The sequence below is a fragment of the Polypterus senegalus genome, chromosome 1, assembly GCF_016835505.1.
Source record: "Polypterus senegalus isolate Bchr_013 chromosome 1, ASM1683550v1, whole genome shotgun sequence".
Taxonomy (NCBI): domain Eukaryota; kingdom Metazoa; phylum Chordata; class Cladistia; order Polypteriformes; family Polypteridae; genus Polypterus; species Polypterus senegalus.
Genome location: NC_053154.1, coordinates 188291167 through 188312274, shown reverse-complemented (window position 1 = coordinate 188312274; position 21108 = coordinate 188291167). Strand labels below are relative to the sequence as shown.

At 39.3% G+C, this 21108-nt stretch overlaps 1 protein-coding gene across 3 annotated transcripts in view; it reads left to right on the top strand.

The window, feature by feature from the left end:
* The first annotated feature begins 3011 nt into the window (after positions 1–3011).
* The window catches only part of rubcn (rubicon autophagy regulator), a 30055-nt gene continuing 11958 nt past the window's right edge, over positions 3012–21108 (top strand). The window contains exons 1-14 of one of the 3 annotated variants that reach the window (XM_039764662.1): positions 3012–3142; positions 9764–9917; positions 15010–15066; positions 15143–15281; positions 15357–15463; positions 15554–15659; positions 15736–16095; positions 16229–16273; positions 16490–16570; positions 16672–16787; positions 16866–17076; positions 17620–17724; positions 17991–18065; positions 19140–19194. In XM_039764662.1, coding sequence (XP_039620596.1) covers positions 3027–3142; positions 9764–9917; positions 15010–15066; positions 15143–15281; positions 15357–15463; positions 15554–15659; positions 15736–16095; positions 16229–16273; positions 16490–16570; positions 16672–16787; positions 16866–17076; positions 17620–17724; positions 17991–18065; positions 19140–19194 — 1727 coding nt within the window. In that variant the 5' untranslated portion in view covers positions 3012–3026. The remainder of the gene's footprint in view (positions 3143–9763; positions 9918–15009; positions 15067–15142; positions 15282–15356; positions 15464–15553; positions 15660–15735; positions 16096–16228; positions 16274–16489; positions 16571–16671; positions 16788–16865; positions 17077–17619; positions 17725–17990; positions 18066–19139; positions 19195–21108) is intronic. The other 2 variants (XM_039764669.1, XM_039764677.1) reach the window with 2 other exon arrangements.

Below are 21108 nucleotides of genomic sequence, written 5' to 3'. Positions count from 1 at the left end.
AGGAAATGGGTACCTGAACAATGTAAAGTAAGTCTAAAATACCTACACAATAACTATAATCGTAATAAACGAACAATAAAACAGCAGAGAAGCCGTGGATTAAATAAAAAGGCTGTAGTTATCAGCAGGGAGACGTGAATCCCGAAGCGAAGCAAGGAAGGGAATGTAGAGACCGGAGCGACGGACGGCCTAATATAGGCAGACAGCCAACAACGTGGGAGGTGTTGGGATGGGGGACCCAACGCCGCCTCACACGGTGACCGAGCTGCAGGCTATGGATGTATATATGTACGTAAGTAGGATTCAATTAGCGTTGGGAACCTGCGTACCAAATTTCTTGAACATGGGCCCATAAGTAACAAAGACTGTTGAAAGTTCAATATGGCGGCCGACAGTTGCATCATACCACCAAAATAAGTACGTACATTGGTTTTGGTTAGCGCAGGGAAGCCGCCGACCAGATTTCATGAAGATGGGGCCATAAATAAGAAAGTTCAACATGGCGGACATTGTTGACCATTATGACCGTTACACATAGAATTTCGAAATGAAACCTGCTTAACTTTTGTAAGTACGCTGTAAGGAATGAGCCTGCCGAATTTCAGCCTTCTACCTACACGGGAAGTTGGAGAATTAGTGACGTTGGAAAGTTCAAAATGGTGGCTAAAAGTGGTGTCATACCACCAAAATAAGTACGTACATTGGTTTTGGTTAGCGCAGGGAAGCCGCCTACCAAATTTCGTGAAGATGGGGCCATAAATAAGAAAGTTCAACATGGCGGACATTGTTGACCATTATGACCGTTACGTGTAGAATTTCAAAATGAAACCTGCTTAACTTTTGTAAGTAAGCTGTAAGGAATGAATCTGCCAAATTTCAGCCTTCTACCTACACGGGAAGTTGGAGAATTAGTGACGTTGGAAAGTTTAATATGGCGGCCGACAGTGGTGTCATGCCACCAAAATAAGTACGTACATCAGTTTCGGTTAGCGCAGGGAAGCTGCCTACCAAATTTCGTGAAGATAGGGCCATAAATAAGAAAGTTCAACATGGCGGACGTTGTCTACCGTTATCGACCGTTATGACCGTTACCTGTAGAATTTCGAAATGAAACCTGCTTAACTTTTGTAAGTACGCTGTAAGGAATAAGCCTGCCAAATTTCAGCCTTCTACCTATACGGGAAGTTGGAGAATTAGTGATGAGTGAGTCAGTCAGTGAGTGAGTGAGTGAGTGAGTGAGTCAGTTAGTGAGGGCTTTGCCTTTTATTAGTATAGACACGGAAGTACTTCCGGTGCCAGGGCTACTGGCTGTTGGAGGTACTTCCGGGTTACACAGAAGTAATAAGGAGTATATTTCCCTGCAGTGCCCTCTTGCAGCCACCATGGACACCAGCAAGGCTCTGCTGCCAGACTACAACTCCCAGGATTCCCTGCTAGTTCCAAAATGGAGAGCTGCTGCCATCTAGCTCCTGGGGGGATGAACACCCCTCACAGACAGTCCTTCCCTGTACTCTTTCATCTCGACCAGGGAAGGTGTTAACACAAATGCCTGGTCAGGACGCCTATCAATTTGTCTGGCTTGTCCGGGTCTTCTCCAGCTGGGATGTCCTTTCTTCCATTAGGAAGCCTTGTCTGTGTGTGACGACCTTCCTTGTTTCGGCCAGGATGGCTTTCTGTACATTCGAGGACTCCTCTCTGTGAAAGTAATGTTCCCAACTCCCTGTCGGGGTGGCTGTCCATCCCATGTGCCACCTACAATACCTTATACCCATTTGGTTTTGGATGACCCTTGGCCGTTCCTTCCAACTTTGTGTTTGTGTGTTTCACTGAGTCATAGTGCAATAAATACAGTAAGATAGGAAGCACTCTTTAATAGCTTCATCATGGTGAACCAGTTCATTGAGGGGTACCCTATATAAAAATAAATGATCAAACCTCACAAGGAGGTGCGGAAGTAAGATGAAAATGATGTGGAAACTGAGACACTGCTTTATTGGCAATACCAATAAAAAGGTATGTTATATTTATACTCTGACATTCTGCTTGTTATTCACTGGAAAGCATATTTGGTTACAATATATATGAGATGGAGAAATTGGAAGTATTATTCCTAATGGCTTTATAGTTTAAACATGAAAATAAGAACTGTTGTCTCCAGCCCACTCCTGTTTGCCAGTGACTGTAACTATTTTATTTAATTGAGACTGAATTGAGAGTTGTACAGCATTTTACTATTCTCAAACTTAGAATGTTTTAATTTCAGGTATATTGTTGGTCATTCTAAGCACTCTTAAAACACGAGTTTAAATGGAGAAGTAACGTTTACATATGGCATTGGAAAAATGTTAAACGGTAAATAATTTCCTTTGTTTATTTTTTATATAAAATATAGCACAACTTATTCATAATTTAACCGAAGACCACTTCTGTTTTAAGATCGATGGCGTCCGCTTTTTGAACAAGACCCAAGATCGATTCAGACCTAGTTTTTGGCACTTTTACCTATGGGTGGGGAAAACGAAGAAGTAACATTATGGGTCCTACTGCCACTTGTGTTTGCTGTTAAGCAACAATATGTCAGAAGCTATGTTGCCACTTGATGTGAGATGTTAAAAGTCAACGTTGATTACAATAGATGGTTGTATATACATGAGAAATGTAATAATGTACTTCTCTAATTATTGTTTAAGTTATGTCCAAGATTAGAATTCAGTCGTTTTCGATTTACAATGAACATCAGTGCATATGTATCCTTTTAGAAAATGGTATAAACACTGAAAAGGATTTACCTTACGTTCTTTTTTAGTTTATATTACTTGGCTGAATGTTACTGCGATAATAGCTTCAGCAATTACTCATCCTGTATCAACTATATTTTAACCATTATCTCCATCTTCAAGATGCATACAGACCTTTCTTTCCAAGTAAACCTCCCTATAAAATGCACTTTTCCACTCTAACCATAACGCGTGCGCAACTATTTACCGAATGGGAGGAGTCATTTTGACGGCCAAACAACACAGGAGATGATTGGGCACTGGGATACGGTTCCCGGAAAAACATATGTGCCGCAGTCAGGGCGAAGGCCGCTACATCGCGGTGAATTGTTTATGGAGACGTACGAGGAGGACGAGGAACGCAGGTAAATGCATGTTCGTATACGTCCATAAAATTGGAGTATTTTGAGCGTGTCAACCGCACTCTCTTCAGGGACTAGGAAATAAATTAATAAACACTCGAAACATTGGTAAAGTGACAGCAAATGAGAGAGTCTACAAGGGTGTATTTAGTCTTCATCATCTCCGTGTCAGTTATCGTACATCTTGTCTGTCGAGTGAAGTTTGAACAAGTAGGGGTGGATAATCGATGCATTTCTTGTTAAGCCGTTTGTAAAAACGAAAGGGGAATTCTTATCAAATTTAGCACACCCCGCCCCACGTCCGCGAAATGTCTCACTGTACAGTGAAGGAGAAAGCCTAAGTCTCTGCTGGTTTCTTGCTGTATCCAAGTCTTTTCTAGATTGAGAGAATAAGACATTGTCTTACTCGTTTTCATTAGAACTTGTTTCAATGTAAGTGATACTGGATAGTTTCTATTTTTATTTAATTTTGCTCCAGCGACTTAGGCAGTGTTTACATCTTTACAAGTATGTTTAAAATTTATTGAATTTGTCATCTCGTAATGCCATACAGATAAAGTTTGTCGAACTGAAAGTGTTAGTTAGTTCAGCTTTGTTTAGATCGAGCGGCGAGTTAGAGTTAATAAAATGAAAAACATGAATTAGCACAGTTATTCAAATCAATAAAATAATTAGTTGTCTGAGCTTGGCCAGTTTTACTGGGAGCAACGGAGAAGGAGAAGTTGGAACCCCGATGCCGATAAGGGTCTGCATTTCCTGTTCTGTCCTAAATAACTTCCCCAACTATTATAATAGTTTGGCAGTACAGTTTATTCCCACGCCAACAAATGTTTAAACTGAATACATGACAGGTTTTGTGTATGTGCAGATTGCTGTTGTAATGTGAGCTGTGTCAATTCCACGCGAGTTTTATTTAAATAAAGCGATTTGCAAGTTTACCCATTAAAAGAAAAAAGATATTGATGAAACGTACGATGAAGTGAAATCGATTACTATTTTGTTTTAGCTCTTAAGTGAAATCGATTACTATTTTGTTTTAGCTCTTAATTAAAAAGGAACATGTGTGCCTATCCTGGGGAGTAAAATCCACAACATTACAAACGGAAATATGGAAAAATTAACACTTTAATATAAAGTGTGAAATTAATTTGACTTGAACCTGAATGGATCTTTGTACTTTATTGATAGTCAACTTAGTTGATAGGAATTACTCTTGGTGTTCCATCCATTCACCAACCATAACATAGAATTAAACAACACAATATACAGTAAATGATACCACCACAATATTATATATCTAAACATAGATACATAAAAACAATATAGTAAGGTAGAACTGCACTCCTGCTCAGTGATATAATAGGTCAGTCCTATATAAAATAAACAGAATTTATATTGAAAGGAGGATAGTAAAAATCAGTAATATATAGAGGTGAATCAGATTGTGTTTACCCATATTAGCTGCTGTACAAAAGAAACAGTTTCTAAGTAGTAGTTCTTGTATTCAGTGACTGGTAACATTTCCTCGATGGTAATAACCAAAAGAGATGGTTGTCTAGGCGAGTGTAGTCTTTCTTTGCTTATATTTCCAGCTTTTTTCCTGACCCATGATGTATTGAGGACCTCAATGGCATCCAGTTTCAGTCCTACAATCTTTTCTGCTGTCTGATTAACACACTGTAGGTTATATTTGGAGTAAACAGAAGCATTGCCATACCAACTGTTAGAGAAAGTGAGAACACTGTCAATTATAGCAGTATAGAACTGTATAAGCACTGATTGGAACTTTATAGATTGATAAGGAAAAAACATCTGCTGCCAAGCTTTTATGTTAAGACCAGTTATGTTTTCAACCCAGTTCAGAATGTGAGGTACGGTTTTGCCAAGATACTGTATTTAAATGATTTTACTCTGGTGACAACATTTATAGCTAGGGGTGTAGGAGGAAAGGAGTGTCTCCTAAAATCCACAGTAATTTCAAGGAATTCAAATCAAGATTGCTAAGGATGCACCAACCAGCCAGCTGGTCCACCTCCCTCCAATATATCTTCTTGTCCACATCTGTGATCAGGCGAGGTAGAGTGATGTTATCAGCAAATTTCAGCAGTTTAACAAATTTATCACAGGAGGTTCAGTCATTGGTGTACAGAGAGAGAACAGTATGGGGGATAGAACACAGTCTTTATTGGACCTTGTACTCAAGAGTCAGAGACCTTGACCGATACGCCCCTGTCTTCACTGTCTGTCACCTGTTACTTAGAAAGTAAGAGAACCAGAGACATGTACCATTGTTCAAATTCATGGACGAACTCTGGTATGATTGTATTAAATTCTAAACTGAAATCCACAAATGAGATCCTGGCATAAGTAGCTAGAGAATCAAAATACTGCAAGATGTCGTGGAGAACCATGTGCATGACATCCTTGAGTGATCTGTTGGCACAGTAAGCAAACTGTAGAGGGTCAAGAAGAGTATTTGTGATAAAACTGAGATTCTTATTCAAATGGCTTCATTGTTAGAGATTATTTCTACTTACCTATAATCATTTAGACTGTATGTATTTACTGTAGGTACACGGATGATTGTGGATTTTTTGAAACAGGAACGGAATTTGCATTGAGTCAAAAACAGAGCTGAAATTTCTGTAAATGCTACATTTATGTAAATTATTTTTAAAACATTCCAGGCAGACAGACAATAAATTGTGGAGAACCTCTGTTCCAGCTGGGCTTTGTATTTTCTTTTTTATTGGCTTTCTCTAGTTGATATTTAGCCTCTTTGTAAACATTTTTGTCTCCATTTTTTAAGTTTCCTCTTTAGTTTCTCTTTTTTCAGATATTCAGAAAACCATGCATTGTAATTGTTTTCTTTGGAATACAGGTATCCTGATAAAAACTTTGTGTAAGGAGTAACTATCTATGTACTGATTTAATTCTTGAGAGGTGTTTCTGAATATGTCCCAGAGAAGAGTCAAGTCTGTCCTGTTTTCCCTCCACAACCTCACTAGTCCACTTATGCACTCTTTTTATTTCTAGTTTAGATTATTTCAATTTCTGTCTGTATGAAGGGATAAAATATATAATGGCTTGGTCAGAGTTGCCCAGAGGAGCCAATGGAATGGCATGGTAAGAATCAGAGATAATGCTGTAACAGTAATTAAGAGTTTTCTCCTCTTTGGTTGCTCATTTCACCAGCTCTTTGTATTTGGGAAGTTCAAGTATCAAGGTGAAGTTATTAAAGTCATCAAGATAATAACTGCAGAACCCAAATATTAATTCTTAGCATGTAAAACTTGGTTAGCTAAAAGCTGCATTGCAGTAGTGCTATTTGATGGAGGTGCCACATAAACTCCAATTGGGAAAACAAATATTAATTCTCTAGGCAGGTGAAATGTTTGCAGTTAATTGTCAGAAATTCCACTTGAGGTGAACAGCTTCTTCGTAGCACTTTCAACATTTGTGTATCACAAGTTGTTGTTAAAGAAACATACTCCTCCACTTTTATGTTTATTGTATTGGTCATAGTTATGATCAGCTCTAAAAAGATTGTACCCTAGCCTTGTTACAAATTAAATCTGTCTGGCAGGTCTCAGTAAATAATATATGTATATACAGTGCATCCGGAAAGTATTCACAGCGCATCACTTTTTCCACATTTTGTTATGTTACAGCCTTTTTCCAAAATGTATTAAATTAATTTTTTTCCACAGAATTCCACACACAACACCCCATAATGGCAACGTGAAAAAAGTTTACTTGAGGTTTTTGCAAATTTATTAAAAATTAAAAAAATTGAGAAAGCACATGTACATAAGTATTCACAGCCTTTGCCATGAAGCTCAAAATTGAGCTCAGGTGCATCCTGTTTCCCCTGATCATCCTTGAGATGTTTCTGCAGCTTCATTGGAGTCCACCAGTGGAAAATTTAGTTGATTGGACATGATTTGGAAAGGCGCACACCTGTCTATATAAGGTCTCACAGTTGACAGTTCATATCGGAGCACAAACCAAGCATGAAGTCAAAGGAATTGTCTGTAGACCTCCGAGACAGGATTGTCTCGACGCACAAATCTGGGGAAGGTTACAGAAAAATTTCTGCTGCTTTGAAGGTCCCAATGAGGACAGTGGCCTCCATCATCCATAAGTGGAAGAAGTTCGAAACCACTAGGACTCTTCCTAGAGCTGGCCGGCCATCTAAACTGAGCGATCGGGGGAGAAGGGCCTTAGTCAGGGAGGTGACCAAGAACCCGATGGTCACTCTGTCAGAGCTCCGGAGATCCTCTGTGGAGAGAGGAGAACCTTGCAGAAGGACAACCATCTCTCCAGCAATCCACCAATCAGGCCTGTTTGGCAGAGTGGCCAGACGGAAGCCACTCCTTAGTAAAAGGTACATGGCAGCCCGCCTGGAGTTTGCCAGGCACCTGAAGGACTCTCAGACCATGAAAAACAAAATTCACTAGTCTGATGAGACAAAGATTGAACTCCTTGGTGTGAATGCCAGGTGTCACGTTTGGAGGAAACCAGGCACCTCTCATCACCAGGCCAATACCATCCCTACAGTGAAGCATGGTGGTAGCAGCATCATGCTGTGGGGATGTTTTTCAGCGGCAGGAACAGGGAGACTAGTCAGTATAAAAGGAAAGATGACTGCAGCATTGTACAGAGACATCCTGGATGAAAACCTGCTCCAGAGCGCTCTTGACCTCAGACTGGGGCGACGTCCTGCTGAAAGACAAACCAACGACCCTAAGCACATAGCCAAGATATCAAAGGAGTGACTTCAGGACAACTCTGAATGTCCTTGAGTGACCCAGCCAGAGCCCAGACTTGAATCCGATTGAACATCTCTGGAGAGATCTTAAAATGGCTGTGCACCGATGCTTCCCATCCAATCTGATGGAGCTTGAGAGGTGCTGCAAAGAGGAATGGGCGAAACTGGCCAAGGATAGGTGTGCCAAGCTTGTGGCATCATATTCAAAAAGACTTGAGGCTGTAATTGCTGCCAAAGGTGCATCGACAAAGTATTGAGCAAAGGCTGTGAATACTTATGTACATGTGATTTCTAATTTTTTTTTATTTTTAATAAATTTGCAAAAACCTCAAGTAAACTGTTTTCACGTTGTCATTATGGGGTGTTGTGTGTAGAATTCTGAGGAAAAAAATGAATTTAATCCATTTTAGAATAAGGCTGTAATATAAGAAAGTGATTTGCTGTGAATACTTTCCGGATGCACTGTATGCATGTGTTTATATATATATATATATATATAGGGCAAGCAAAACAAACTCAAAACTACAATAGCGCTAGGTAAGCAAACTGAATAACAGAAGGGCTTCTCAGTTTTCAGTCTCCAGAACTGGTCTCATCAAGACAACTTAATGGAGGCACCCGATCCTTTTATAATGGGAAGATGGGAAGGGGTGGAGCTAGTTTCCTTTACTGGGAGGTTTCTGGGAGCTGTGGGGGGAAAAAAGGGAACAAGTTTAGTGACAGCGCCCATTCTCACCCTGATGGGTTACTATTTACCTTGAATGAGCCTTCAAGGAGATCCTCAGACGCTCATGTGTGACAAAAAAAATATATATAATTGGCCTATGAGTTATATACTGACCTGTCATTCTAACCTAGGAGTACTGTATAATGTGAGTTATACACTGCAATGAAAAGAAAATATGTATGGAATTAGGCCAAATACATAGTTCTAAATCCAGATACACACAAAATTGGCCCTTTATTTGTGTGTATGGCTGTGTTCTATGGGAGTCTGACATCTCCCCCAGGGTTGCTTTCTTTTTCCATTCAGGCTCCTTTACCATATATTGGAAAAAGGATATTGTGTTTGACCACAAAGTGTTGAAAGGGTTGTAGTGTAAAAATGAATATTTCAGGTTTTATCACTTAATCAGCCAGTTCTTGAGGAAACTGAAAAAAATATGTAAATATTTTACTACCTTCAAATTGGAAATGATGTTTATTGAGGAAAGTAATTTGTAAAATACGTATTGTTGACCCAAACTAGGCCTGTCACTCTAATATATAGAGCTTTCTGACCAGAAATTTTTAATTACTTTGTCTATTTAAAATATGTCTTTCATATTAAAAATTTCCCAATATACTGCTGACTTGATGGATATTATACCATTCTTTAAATTAATATGTGACTATGTATGTAATAAGGAGACTTTAAACCTAGCTCTGAAAGGGAGTCCTTCTATTTCATTCCACATATGAAAAAAATCAATACAAATAATTTAATGGGCATTTGTTATTTCTCTACCTGTCCAGAGGGTGGTTTTTTCACACTTTGCAAAACTCTGTCATACCTTAAAGTAAAAACAAATTTTAAAAATTTAAAAACACTTATTCAAAAACTGTGACTCAATTTTTATGCTAAAACAGAAAATATCCAGACAGTTGTTATTTGTATGTTTGTTTATAAGACTCATAAATGAAACAAAGCTGAAAACCACATGGATATCTGCTTTTGTACAACAAACCGCCTAGTCACAGTTTGTGTATGTGTAGTAATAGATGAACTGCAACTCGATTTCAACTACAATGCTTGTTCTGTTTAAAGCAGATTTTAATTTTTTTATTGCATTTCTTTGTTTGTTGTCATGCAGGAGGGAGCGCTGGAAGCTTCTCAACAGCTTGAAGACTACTGTTGAGGGACTGCTGTCTACTAACAACCCCAATGTCTGGTCTAGGTATGGTGGCCTGGAGCGGCTATGCAAGGACATGAACAACATCTTGAGCCATGGGCTCATTCAAGATCAGGTACACAGAAATTATAGGGTGCAAATTTGCTAAAGTTATTTTAGATGGCTGATTGGATGACAGTTTGAATGTTATGTGTAAAAGTGTTCACGAAAAATAGTTTAACCTCTGAGGCTATTTTTATATTGGTGGATAAGTTAATGCTGGAAATGCCTAAATTATTATCCATGATTTACATGTAACCTTAATACCTTAGCAAGGGTCAGAATTTGCTCTGTTCACATGCCACATTCCTGTAGAGATGCCTGTATCCTTCAGCGCCCAAATTGCTCCCCCTTCAAAGGCTAAATGTAGAGGCTACCTTAGCCAAGTCCAAGGGCCGCTTCAAGAGCTGTACTCCAGTTGGGATGCCCATATCCTTCGGTCCTTTGATTGCCACCACTGAAAGAGCTGAACAAACAATGAATCACTTGCAAGGCATTTATAACTGACATGAAGAAGCCTAGCAGAATAGATAATATTAGTAAACAATGCAGTTTCAATGATATGATATTCAAAGTTTATTTTATTAATTTCTTATATGCATTTCCAGAGAAACTAGGCATCAAATACTAAAAGTAAAAAGAAAGCATACAACTTGAATGATTCACATTAATGTGTCAATTCTTCTTAATCCAACTAAAGTGTTTCATAAAAGCATGCACTATGGCATAGCCTTTTTCCTCTTCTCCATTGGGACACATTTTCATTTTGTGTGTGGCACTGTGCTTTTGTTTTCTGGCAGAATGATGTTTTGGGGCATTCTTCAGAACTGCCTATTCCCTTTCCCTTTCTTATACAAAGTGCTGCATTTCACATTTCTCATATCAAAAGCCATATGTCATTTACCTCTTACAAAAGTTGTATAGCACCCGCATCAAGCCAATAGAGGTGATTTATTTTATAATGTGGCTTGATGTCTATTTTTAGTAAGTGACATCAGTCAAAAATCAAACCACTTAAAATTTCCCTTGGTCTTGGTACTTGTTATGAATTAAGAAACATGTTAACAACAAAGCTCCGAAGCTCCTGTTTTACATCTTCTTATAAGCGTATACTGTACACACTGGTTAATTTATCTGAGCTTAAACATAAATATTATTAAATATATATAATTAAATATATAAATCACTTCTTATTGTTTGCTTTATATTTAATACTCTGCTTAAGCATGTTTTTGTCAGTTTCTTTAGCAGTTGGTTTAACTCTTTTAGGGCTATTATTTTTTTTTTTTTTTCTCCCAGGGCTGAATATTTTTCCAAAAACTAACATTTTTAAAAAAAGAACACAAAGCAATGGTTTAACATATCAAATCAACAAAAAATATTTATTTTTGACAAATGTTACTGTCTTGCATGTTGTATGAGCCTGCATACTATTTGATTTCACATACATGTTACACAGCAAAGTATAATATGGCTCAAAGCAGCCAATTGCATGTATTGCCACATTGCACTGCTTACAATACGTGTTGCACTGGTGTTTCCTTTTCAATCGTCTGTTGCTGGACTTTCTTACATATATTGTTAGTGTGCACTGTAGAGAGACGAGTCACCCATTTGACATTGTGCCGTGCCATGCCATTGCCACCAAGTTTTCCGCCCGCATGAAAACCATATTGTCACCTCTTTTCATCTTCAGCCTGTCTGCCTTCAACTGCGAAGGCATGTGTCTCCTGTTCACCCTCACTGTCCCACAAGCTCCAATTCCCCTGCTCTTTAGCTCCATGAACAATTCTGGGCCTGCATAAAAATTGTCCATGTACACAACATGACCCATGTGTTCATAGCCCTGAAGCAGCTCCAGCACATCTTGACTTGTCAAGGGACAATTCTTTATTTGAAAGAAATACTTTCCTTTATATGTAATTACTTTCAGGCAGAAACCAGTGTTTGCTTCTGCCAGTAAAAAATCCTTTATGCAATACTTTTTGACTTGTCTGGTATATATTGGCAGAAAAAAGGCGTCCCTTTTATTTTATCATAGATTCATGCACAGACAAATCACAGCCAGGCTGGTAAAATTGTTTATATGTTCGTTCCACAATGTCAAGCAGGGGCTGAACTTTATACATGGGGTTATAGCCTGGCTCACCCCTTGGGATTTGCTTCTGGTGGCCAGAAGTGAATAAAACTTTGCAGCAGCACATACCTATCACGCAGCATAACCTGTCCATAGCCTCCAGGGGACAAAGCACATTTGGACCAATGCTCCCTGAAGTTATATCACCAGTCTAGTCCCATCTCTGTTTGTAATGCCACAAAGCCCTTCATGTCGTCTTTTGTTGTGGGTTTCCTCTTTGATAAACGAGAATGCGGTGCAAGCACAGCCCGCGATTCAAAAAATTGCTCTACATACCTGTTTTTCTCGTTTCACACTTGCTGAAAAGCAGCATCAGGAGACAGCAGCCTGAAGTAGTTGAGCGGCTGGTAATGTGTCGTGTCTATCAGCAAGCCATGCTGTCTTGTGAAGTCCAGTGGCCAGTTTGGCTCCCACGGATCAGTGTCTGGGTATTCCTCCCACATGAACCTTGCTGTAGGTGCGTCGGCTGTGTGAATGAGCTCAGTTGGCAGCCGATCAGCTGGGGTGGCATCAGCTGGTGTCCAATCAGCTAATGCCAGTTCCTCACTCTCTCGCTCGATCTCCTGATTACTGTCAACAAAATCAGATTCTGAAAAATCTTTGTCCGATAATGCGCAAAACATCGTCTGAGTATTTTCTTTTCTGCACTTACTTGCTTTGCTCCCTCGTGAGATGTTGATGCCATCTTGCCTTTGTTTACATTTCGTAACTCACGCAAGGATTAGATGCCGAGTCAATGAATCTAACATTCCTCCAAGCAGAGAGGGAATGCCTGTGACGTAACAGTGAATTTTGGCGCTATCAATTGACATCCGCCCTAAAAGAGTTAAAAGAAGAACAGATATAAAAGCCCTTCGATGCCCGAGGTGTCCACAGCCCTAGGCGTCCTCTGAATCCTGGGACATCCATAGTCATAAACCAAGATGGACAGGGGCATTAAAAACACAAGCAACAAGTGATGGAGCAAAGTGCTTAGTGCCTTTTATTACAAAGAACAAATGGTGTCCAAAGTGCGTGCAGTTCAATAAAGTCTTCAACAAATAATCCATAAAATAGAGCAGGGAGCTAAAACCAATAAATATGTTCAATAAATAGTTAAAAACCAGAAATAAAAACAATATTGGATTGGCTTCTCCCATTTGTCCTCCGCTCACCAATCAGGCATGCTCAGCAGGGCCGAGACACTGGTGCATGGGCTTAACCATCTGGCTTATATCCCCGTCATCTCAGCTGGTCACTACTGGGATCCACTGAGTGCAGCTCTCTCATCCTACCACATTCTCTCAGTGTACGTAGGACCCTTGCACTCAGTCACTTCTGTTCTTCATGTTCAGCAGGAGTACCCTTTGAGTGTCAGTCCTTTCACTCCATTACAGGGCCCCCTGCTCACCTTGCCTCCTCTCCTTATCACTGGTCTAACCACACAAACCAAATTTCTGTTTGACCTTGGTTTCTGTTTCACATTTTTCATTTCTCCACCTTCAATCTGCTCAGACCTTTTTTGTACCATGTGAGTGCAGATGCTTGAAATGATCAGTGGAGCCTCAGTGAGGGAAGGCTGTACTAACTGCAATAGTGCACATACCAAACAATTAGCTAATCCCCAACCCCCAGTAAGGTCTCCCATGGCTGCTCAGCTTTCCTCCTCACCTACACTCACAAGGTCTAAGCTGATGTTATTAAAATTGCTTCATCTGCTCAGACATGCTCCACCACAGGCCACCATTTCTAAAATGATCTCAAACTTTTTCCACAATTTCATCCTCTCTTGCTAGTCCTTAAAACGTTTGTAGCCCATTCTCTCTGTTTCAACCTCTGCAGCTTCTCCTATAGCTGTGACATCTCTTAACAATATGATGCCATTAGTAATTGCTTGAATGTCTAGTGACTGTCATGAGCCTTAATTTGATTTTCTCCAAGCTCTTTTATTAAACTCCTGTTGAAACACAGACAATCGCAAATAATATAGTAACAGTCCTGGTCACACAGTTTATTCAGTTAAAAGCTACATCTTATCTAAATTGTCCTAAAATTAAAACATACCAGTTAAATATTACACGTTTTAATAAAAGCTAAAAAAAAAACTATAGATTTTTATCCCCATTACAGGCATACATGTTGTAACACTTGTGCTGCTGGGAAGATGAGTTATAGTCTAGAAATAAGGCAAAGAATATAGATTTTATAGCTATATAATGCTTCCCTCTGTCCTATATTCTGGTCCCTTAAATTGTGCACTAGGAAAGACTTACTGGTTTGAATTTTAGTGCTGAAGTGCAAGAATCGCAACATTTAATATAGAAATCTTTCACAATTAGTAAAGCAGGATTTACTTTAAAGGCTACCATTGTTGTAAGCAAGACTATGTTTCATTAAATGTTATGTTTTTATTAAGTGATAGTAGTCAACAAATACTGTAAATCTCAAAATAACAAATCTTAAGGCTTCACAATTTTAGTTTGAAAGGTCTTAGCATAAAAACAGGATTGAAATATTGTTGTAAATGCTAAGATCCTAAATAAACTCTGGGTTTACTGTGTTAATGTAGCACTAATATTCTGATATTGGAATTATGATTTTAACAAAATAGGTTAAGAATGATTTATTTATTCAAGACTTATTTTTCAGTCACTGAAAAATATCACTGAATGAACTTGGTATTTGCACATGTTAAGAAAAATTAAGTGGTCTATGAAGATCATATATAATTCTTTCTATGAGCCCCATACAGTTTATTACATGAGGGAACATCTATCATTTAAGTAAAAAATTAAATTTAAGCACTGAACATTACAAAGCAAAATTCCTCTTTATGTTGTCTTGCCGAAGCAAAGACATATGCCTGTGTTGATGCCTAAAGTAAAGCACTAACAGGAGTAAGAAAAAGTGCTGATCAAGGAAATAGGTATCCTGAAGACAGCATTTTTATGAGAAGACACTTGCTGTAAGGACAGGCGTAGTAGAAGAATTAAACAGCCTTATTGCTTTTATTTTTTAATAATGTGCTGGGGGTCTCTTCACCTCTCTCCAGGTTTACTGCAGGCAAGCTGATTACTGGGCATTTGTCAACTGTGCCCGCTTGGAACAGGTGAGTATATTAATTGGTTATTACTAAGAAATGCTACCTGCTCCGATATTCACCATACTGTTTTCTTATGCCTCAGTTTCTGGATGTGAATGAAGGTCACAAGACTCCACACAGGGCCTATGTGTGGCTCCACCACAGCTTACAGTTTCACAGTCTTTCTGCACAGCTGCGACCCCTGTTGCAACAAACGGGACATACCCGCAAATTCTACACAGGTATATGGGAAGGTTATTTCATGTGTGTGGCCAGAATGGCTGACAGTTTTTGCTGATTTACGACTTTCTTTTTAGATGGGGCATTCCTCCTGAGTCCCCCTCATGTGATGGCAATGTTCCAGTGTTTGGAGGCAGTTGAGCAGAACAATGCCAAGTTGCTAGCCCTTATTGATACTAGCCTGGTAAGTCCTGGTAATACACATTGCCTCTTTACCTATTGTTAACGGTTCACTGATGTCAGACTCTGTATTTATTGTCTTGCTTTTTCCTAGCTGACATTGAAGATACAATCGCCTCTGTTCTTTCCCATGCCCTACATCCCAGTCTCCTCCTATAGCAGCTTCTGTGACAGCTCTGCCAAGATCCTTCCTGGTGCAGGTACATATTCACACAGATGACAGAAATTGGTCTGTGGTGCTTCTCTTTGTAAAAATTCTGCTCTGTGCCTTTGTAGGTGGTAACAAGTCTGCCATTCCTCCTCCTCTGCTGGTGCCAGAGAAGGGAAGCTTTACCCTCCCACGAGAGATAGAAGACACTAGGGATGATCATTCCACAGAACTGGATGATGGGCCAGAATACTTGGCGATTGGGAACCTCGGGTGCCGGCGCCGCTCATCTGTCAGCAGTAGCACGGAAAGCACAGCTAGTTTGAAGGAAGAAGAGACTATGCCCACTACTATCTCCAACAGAACGCTTTCTGCCCGTCGTTCCAGCTTCTCAGAGGGGCAAAGGATGGAACGGCAAGCAGGTTTTAGACGAAGCCATACTCGCTCACACTCAGACACGGGCCTCGCCCAGGGTCGATTACAACAAGGTAAGTTAGGTACACTTGAAGGGATCATTGAGTATATGTGAAGAAGTGCACAGGCTCTGCTGGCAATCATTTAGAAATGCTTGTCTAAGATCTTCACAGTTTCTTTCTTTTTTGGATGTGCTGCCCTCTGAAGGAGGCCATAGGAACATCACCATTATTATTGAGGACCCTGTAGCAGGTTTGCACTACCACCCACTTCCACATCAATTCTGCCTGCATGTACCTTGATTATTATTTGTTTTCTATATTTTCTCCATCACATAGAATGGTTCTTACTTATCTTTTGTTCCATTTATTTTCCACGTGTTTGTTTATTCCTTGCATACACATGGGGTTTCGGTATTTACAGTGTGTAGCTGTAGTGTGTTATAGCTACTTTTTTTTTTCTCCTCAGAATCATACCCTGAGGTGTGTGGTGCATTCTCCAGTCATAGTAGTGAGGTTAGCACACCAAGTTCCCTGTACTTGGAGTCTGGTGAGCCAATTAATAGTAATTCCTTTATTTTGATGAATTTGAAAACTATGGTGCAGCTCTGATTTATTTATATTTTTTTTCTTGCTGCTTTTCTTTTTCAGAGGTATCCCAATACAGCAGTCTAACAGATGGTATGTTTCGCAGGCCATCAGAAGGCCAGTCACTTATCAGCTACCTTTCAGAGCAGGATTTTGGGAGCTGTGCTGATCTGGAAAAGGTACAGCCCAGCTTACAATTGTGACTGAATCCACCACAGGCACATGGCAGGTCATCTTTTTTCATGTCTTTGTTGCAGGAAAATGCTCATTTTAGCATCTCTGAGTCCTTAATTGCGGCTATTGAGCTCATGAAGTGCAATTTGTTAAAGCGCAATGACCCATCCCTTGAAGGTGAAGGTGAGGATGATGAGGAGAATGACCTTGAGATCCAAGAACTGAAACAGAAAATACGCCTACGCCGACAGCAGATCAGAAGTAACCGACAGCAAAAGATAACACTTGATCCATGTATGTATCCACTGTGCTGCCTTGTATTAACTCAGACTAGTTAACAGAAACTAATCTATAGGAAGTCTTTTAATCAGGATTAAATTCAAACCTTACTATCCAGCACACAAACCTGTACCCCAGCCAAGTCTTGTAACTATTGTTCAAGAAACGGATAAGCTGTCAAACTGTATGCAGGATCTTTTTGGAATCTAATTCTATTCTTCTTAGTATAGCTTCACAGAAAAGTTATCACATTTGGTATGTTGGGGTTTTGCATTCATTGTTTATCTATATCATACGAGTGTCACCATTTATAGGAAGCATGCAGGTAAAAATTTCATTGTAATATATACTGTACACACAGCAGTAAGTTTGAGCACAAACTTGAAGTTAATGTTCAAACCAGTTTACATTTATCCTAAAGTGAGCCAACAGAAAATCTTGAGTCTGCATATGGTACATAGTGTAAACCCACATGGATTCTGTATCCTTGCACCATGGTTTTTTTTAATGAATTCATACCTGGAAATTTCATTAATAGAGTCAATATTATTTTGCCAGCATTCACCACTCCAGAAAGTGGAAACTCAAGGCACAACTCCCTGGATTCCTTGCAGCTTTCTGATTCTGGTTCTGTGGAAGAAGTGGAGGAAATAGAAATCAGAGGTAATTAATACAGATTAATCTCTTGACTGTGCGGAACATGGTCTCCTTTCCACCTGATGCCTTCGCCAGCTTTGCTGAGTGAAATGATATCCCACTACACTGGCATTTCCACTCTTAATTTAGTGCCTTTTGGTTCTCAAGCCTCCTTAGTAATATGAGGGTTTCATTTCCAGTGAATTGTAAAGTTTAGTGAATAGTGGTTCTAGGTCTGATATGTAGAGAGTTGTGCTGCATCCCCAGGTGATAAACATTTTGTCATCACACAGATGGTAATGATGGATGTAACCTGATTCAAATGTCTAACAACGGACTCTCACTGTCCCTGGCCTCTCTGTTCTCAGGTACTGGTGCTGGGCCTCCGAGGGTGTGTGTGTGTGTGTGTGTGTCAGAGAGAGTATTAGAAAAGACAACCAGTCTACTTGCTTTTCTTATACAAATGTTTGGAAAAATGAGTACACCATGTCTACACAGGATTGAGTGAGCTGCACTCTGTTATCATTCTTTGTGGGCTGTGTTGTCTTTGTATAAGACTGAATTTTCTTTTTTCTTCCCTAATGTCAGCAAACAACATTCATTACGAGTCATAGAAATATATCTGTACTACCTCTGTAGGTTTGTTTTAATCAAATACGCAAACTGTATGTGTAAGACAGACAAGCCTCTGCACTATAATTTTGTTTGAATGTGAGTCATAGGCAGATTGAGCTGCAGTGCTTTTGTGATTGTGAAATACACTTGTTTTTAAAGTTAAGACAGAACAAGCTATTATGCCCATATGTATAAGAAAAAAGCATTCTCTTCAACATTCAGTTTGTTGAAACACTGGGTACTATATATGCGTATCTGTAAAAATGCAGAACTGTTCTGGTTTGTGCATATTTAAAAGATACACATGGTGTATGTCAGTTCATCTCGTTCTTGTCCAGTTCAATTATATCAAAAAAAGAAAATGATTTTTGTTGTGTGATCCATGGTGCTGGTACAGGTGCCTTAACCCATATTCATTCGGGGGTGGGGCGAATTGGTATACAGTATATGGTTTACAAATAAGCAATCAGCATTGTGCACTTCATTTTTGTTTGAGAAGATTACCTATACAGTAACTATATTTAACCAAAGAAGAGCAAGTTTACAAGCTTTTTCTATATGCGAGTTATATACATACATTGTCAATATTGTGTGTGTGTGTGTGTGGATATTTGCTATCTGCTTTAGCATTATAGATGGGAGATACAATGTTGGGCTTCGCTTTTCTTTTGTAGCTTGCTGGTCACCCGGATATACTTTTATGCTGCTCTCTGTGTTACCTTTTTGTCTTTTATGCTGCTTGTCTGTTAGTCCTTTCTAACACTTCTCTGAGCTCAGAATTCAGAGTGACAACTGCTTGACTTCTCATTGCAATTGTGTTTCTACAGATGCTGACATTACAAAGTCTGGTCGCAGTGTGTCCCTTCCTGGCTCATCAGTTATGTAAGTCACTTCATCTTGTTTTTGTTCAGTTTTTTTTTTTTTTGTAGCGTGTTCCATGATGCTGGTACAGGTGCCTTGACCTATATTCATATGGGGGTGTGTGTAATGGGTAGGATGAGTACATTTGAGGCTGAAAGAAAGAGCTTGGATGTTGGTACAGAAGATTTCTCTCTTAGCACAGCTGTGGTTATTGAAGCCATGCAGTATAGTGCGGGCTGAGTAGATGGCTCAGCCGAGGTCGTCAAGAAGAATTTTGCTTGCAACATTTAGAAAAGCAGAATTTATGTGGTCGGGGCCAGGAGTCTCCTTTAGCTAAAGCTGCATTTACTGACATCTTCTAAGAGCTGTTGTAATCCAGATGTTGTGGGTTCTCATTTGACCACTAGTGGTTACCACAATGCAAATCTGTGAACTGAGATGGCTTATGGTGCGATTCCACAGAGAAACAGGGCAGCTGATTGAGAAGGCTGCTCTATAATCCATTCCATTTTTTGGCTAGGTGCTTTTTGAGCAAAATCCTGAGCAAAGATAAATACATACTGTGTACATACATACAAAAGCAAATGAATAGACACCTCAATAGATTTTCAGTATGAAATCTTGTAATAGTAACACAAACATGCATTATTTATTGTTTTTCTATTTTTTCCTATATTTTTTATTTTATACTCATGTCTTTTTAGAACATCTTGTTCACTACTTAATTTCAGTCAATTTTAGTCAATATTTCTTTGAACTGGACATACCTTGTCCATGGCTATGCAGGTGGCATCTAGCTCCTTGGCAAACTCATGCACAGCCTGACATGGGTCCTCAATAAGTGTGTGGGTCCACATAGGTCCTAATGCCAGGGAGCTTTACTGGAGAAAAAGGAAAAGACAAAAATTTTACTGTAGCACTGAATAGCAGGAAGACCAGAACAAACTCAGAGTATTTAAGGAAGTACGTGTCATTCAAAATAATGGAGTCTGTTACCCAAAGAGTGCATGTTGTCAGAAAAGGCAGGCTGTCAGTATGGCCAAGTTAACATAATGAAAATTCAAAGGCTGTTGCTTCATTCTTCACCACTTACTATTTGTCCGAAAGAGAGTGTACTAACTTGGAGAGATATCTGATCTGTAACTTCTCACCTGCATTTAAATTTACATTATTAATGTGGGTGCCTTGAAGGCACATAAAGCTATTTGCATTACTCAAGGCACTACACAAACAAGTGGATTTCTGAATCTCTAATTTGACTTCAGTCATAGAACCCAAGACAAGTTTTTTATTAAAGAAAAAAGTGCCCTTTGGCACCAGCTAGGCTGGCAGCCATAATCATTATTGATGTAAACTGACTGGTGGGAATTAAAAAATCAAAAGAAATTGCTGAAGGATTACTGGAGCTTTTCCACTGTGTTTAGGTGCTATACTGTAATAAAAACGGGTGAGTTATTAATGAGCGAATCCTCAAGGCTGGTAAAATGTGATATATTTTATGAACTGATGTAAAAGTACAGTTAATGTAATGCAGGGGACTTGTGGGAACGGACAGTTGATACAGTCTTGTGTTTTAGTGTGAACGTTCTGTAAAGGTTGGCACAGCTACAAGAACCCCCAGGTTCAGTTCCAGGCCTAGTGACTGACAGTGTAGAGTCATGATGTTTTCCCTGTATCTGTGTGGACTTTCTTCCAACATCCCAAATGGCTCTGTTGGGTAATTTGTATTTTTTAAATGGCCTGGTGTGATTTTTGACCTTGCCCAACAGTCGACTGAAAAGTGGTGTCTATGAATTTTCTCCTGCCTTACCCCGAATACTTCTATGTTAGGCTTTACCTCTCTAAAACATTGTAATGGAAAAATAGGTTCAGAATATGAGTGCATGTACAGTATATTAGGTTCTGTATAGATCCCTCTTGTGATACTCAATTACG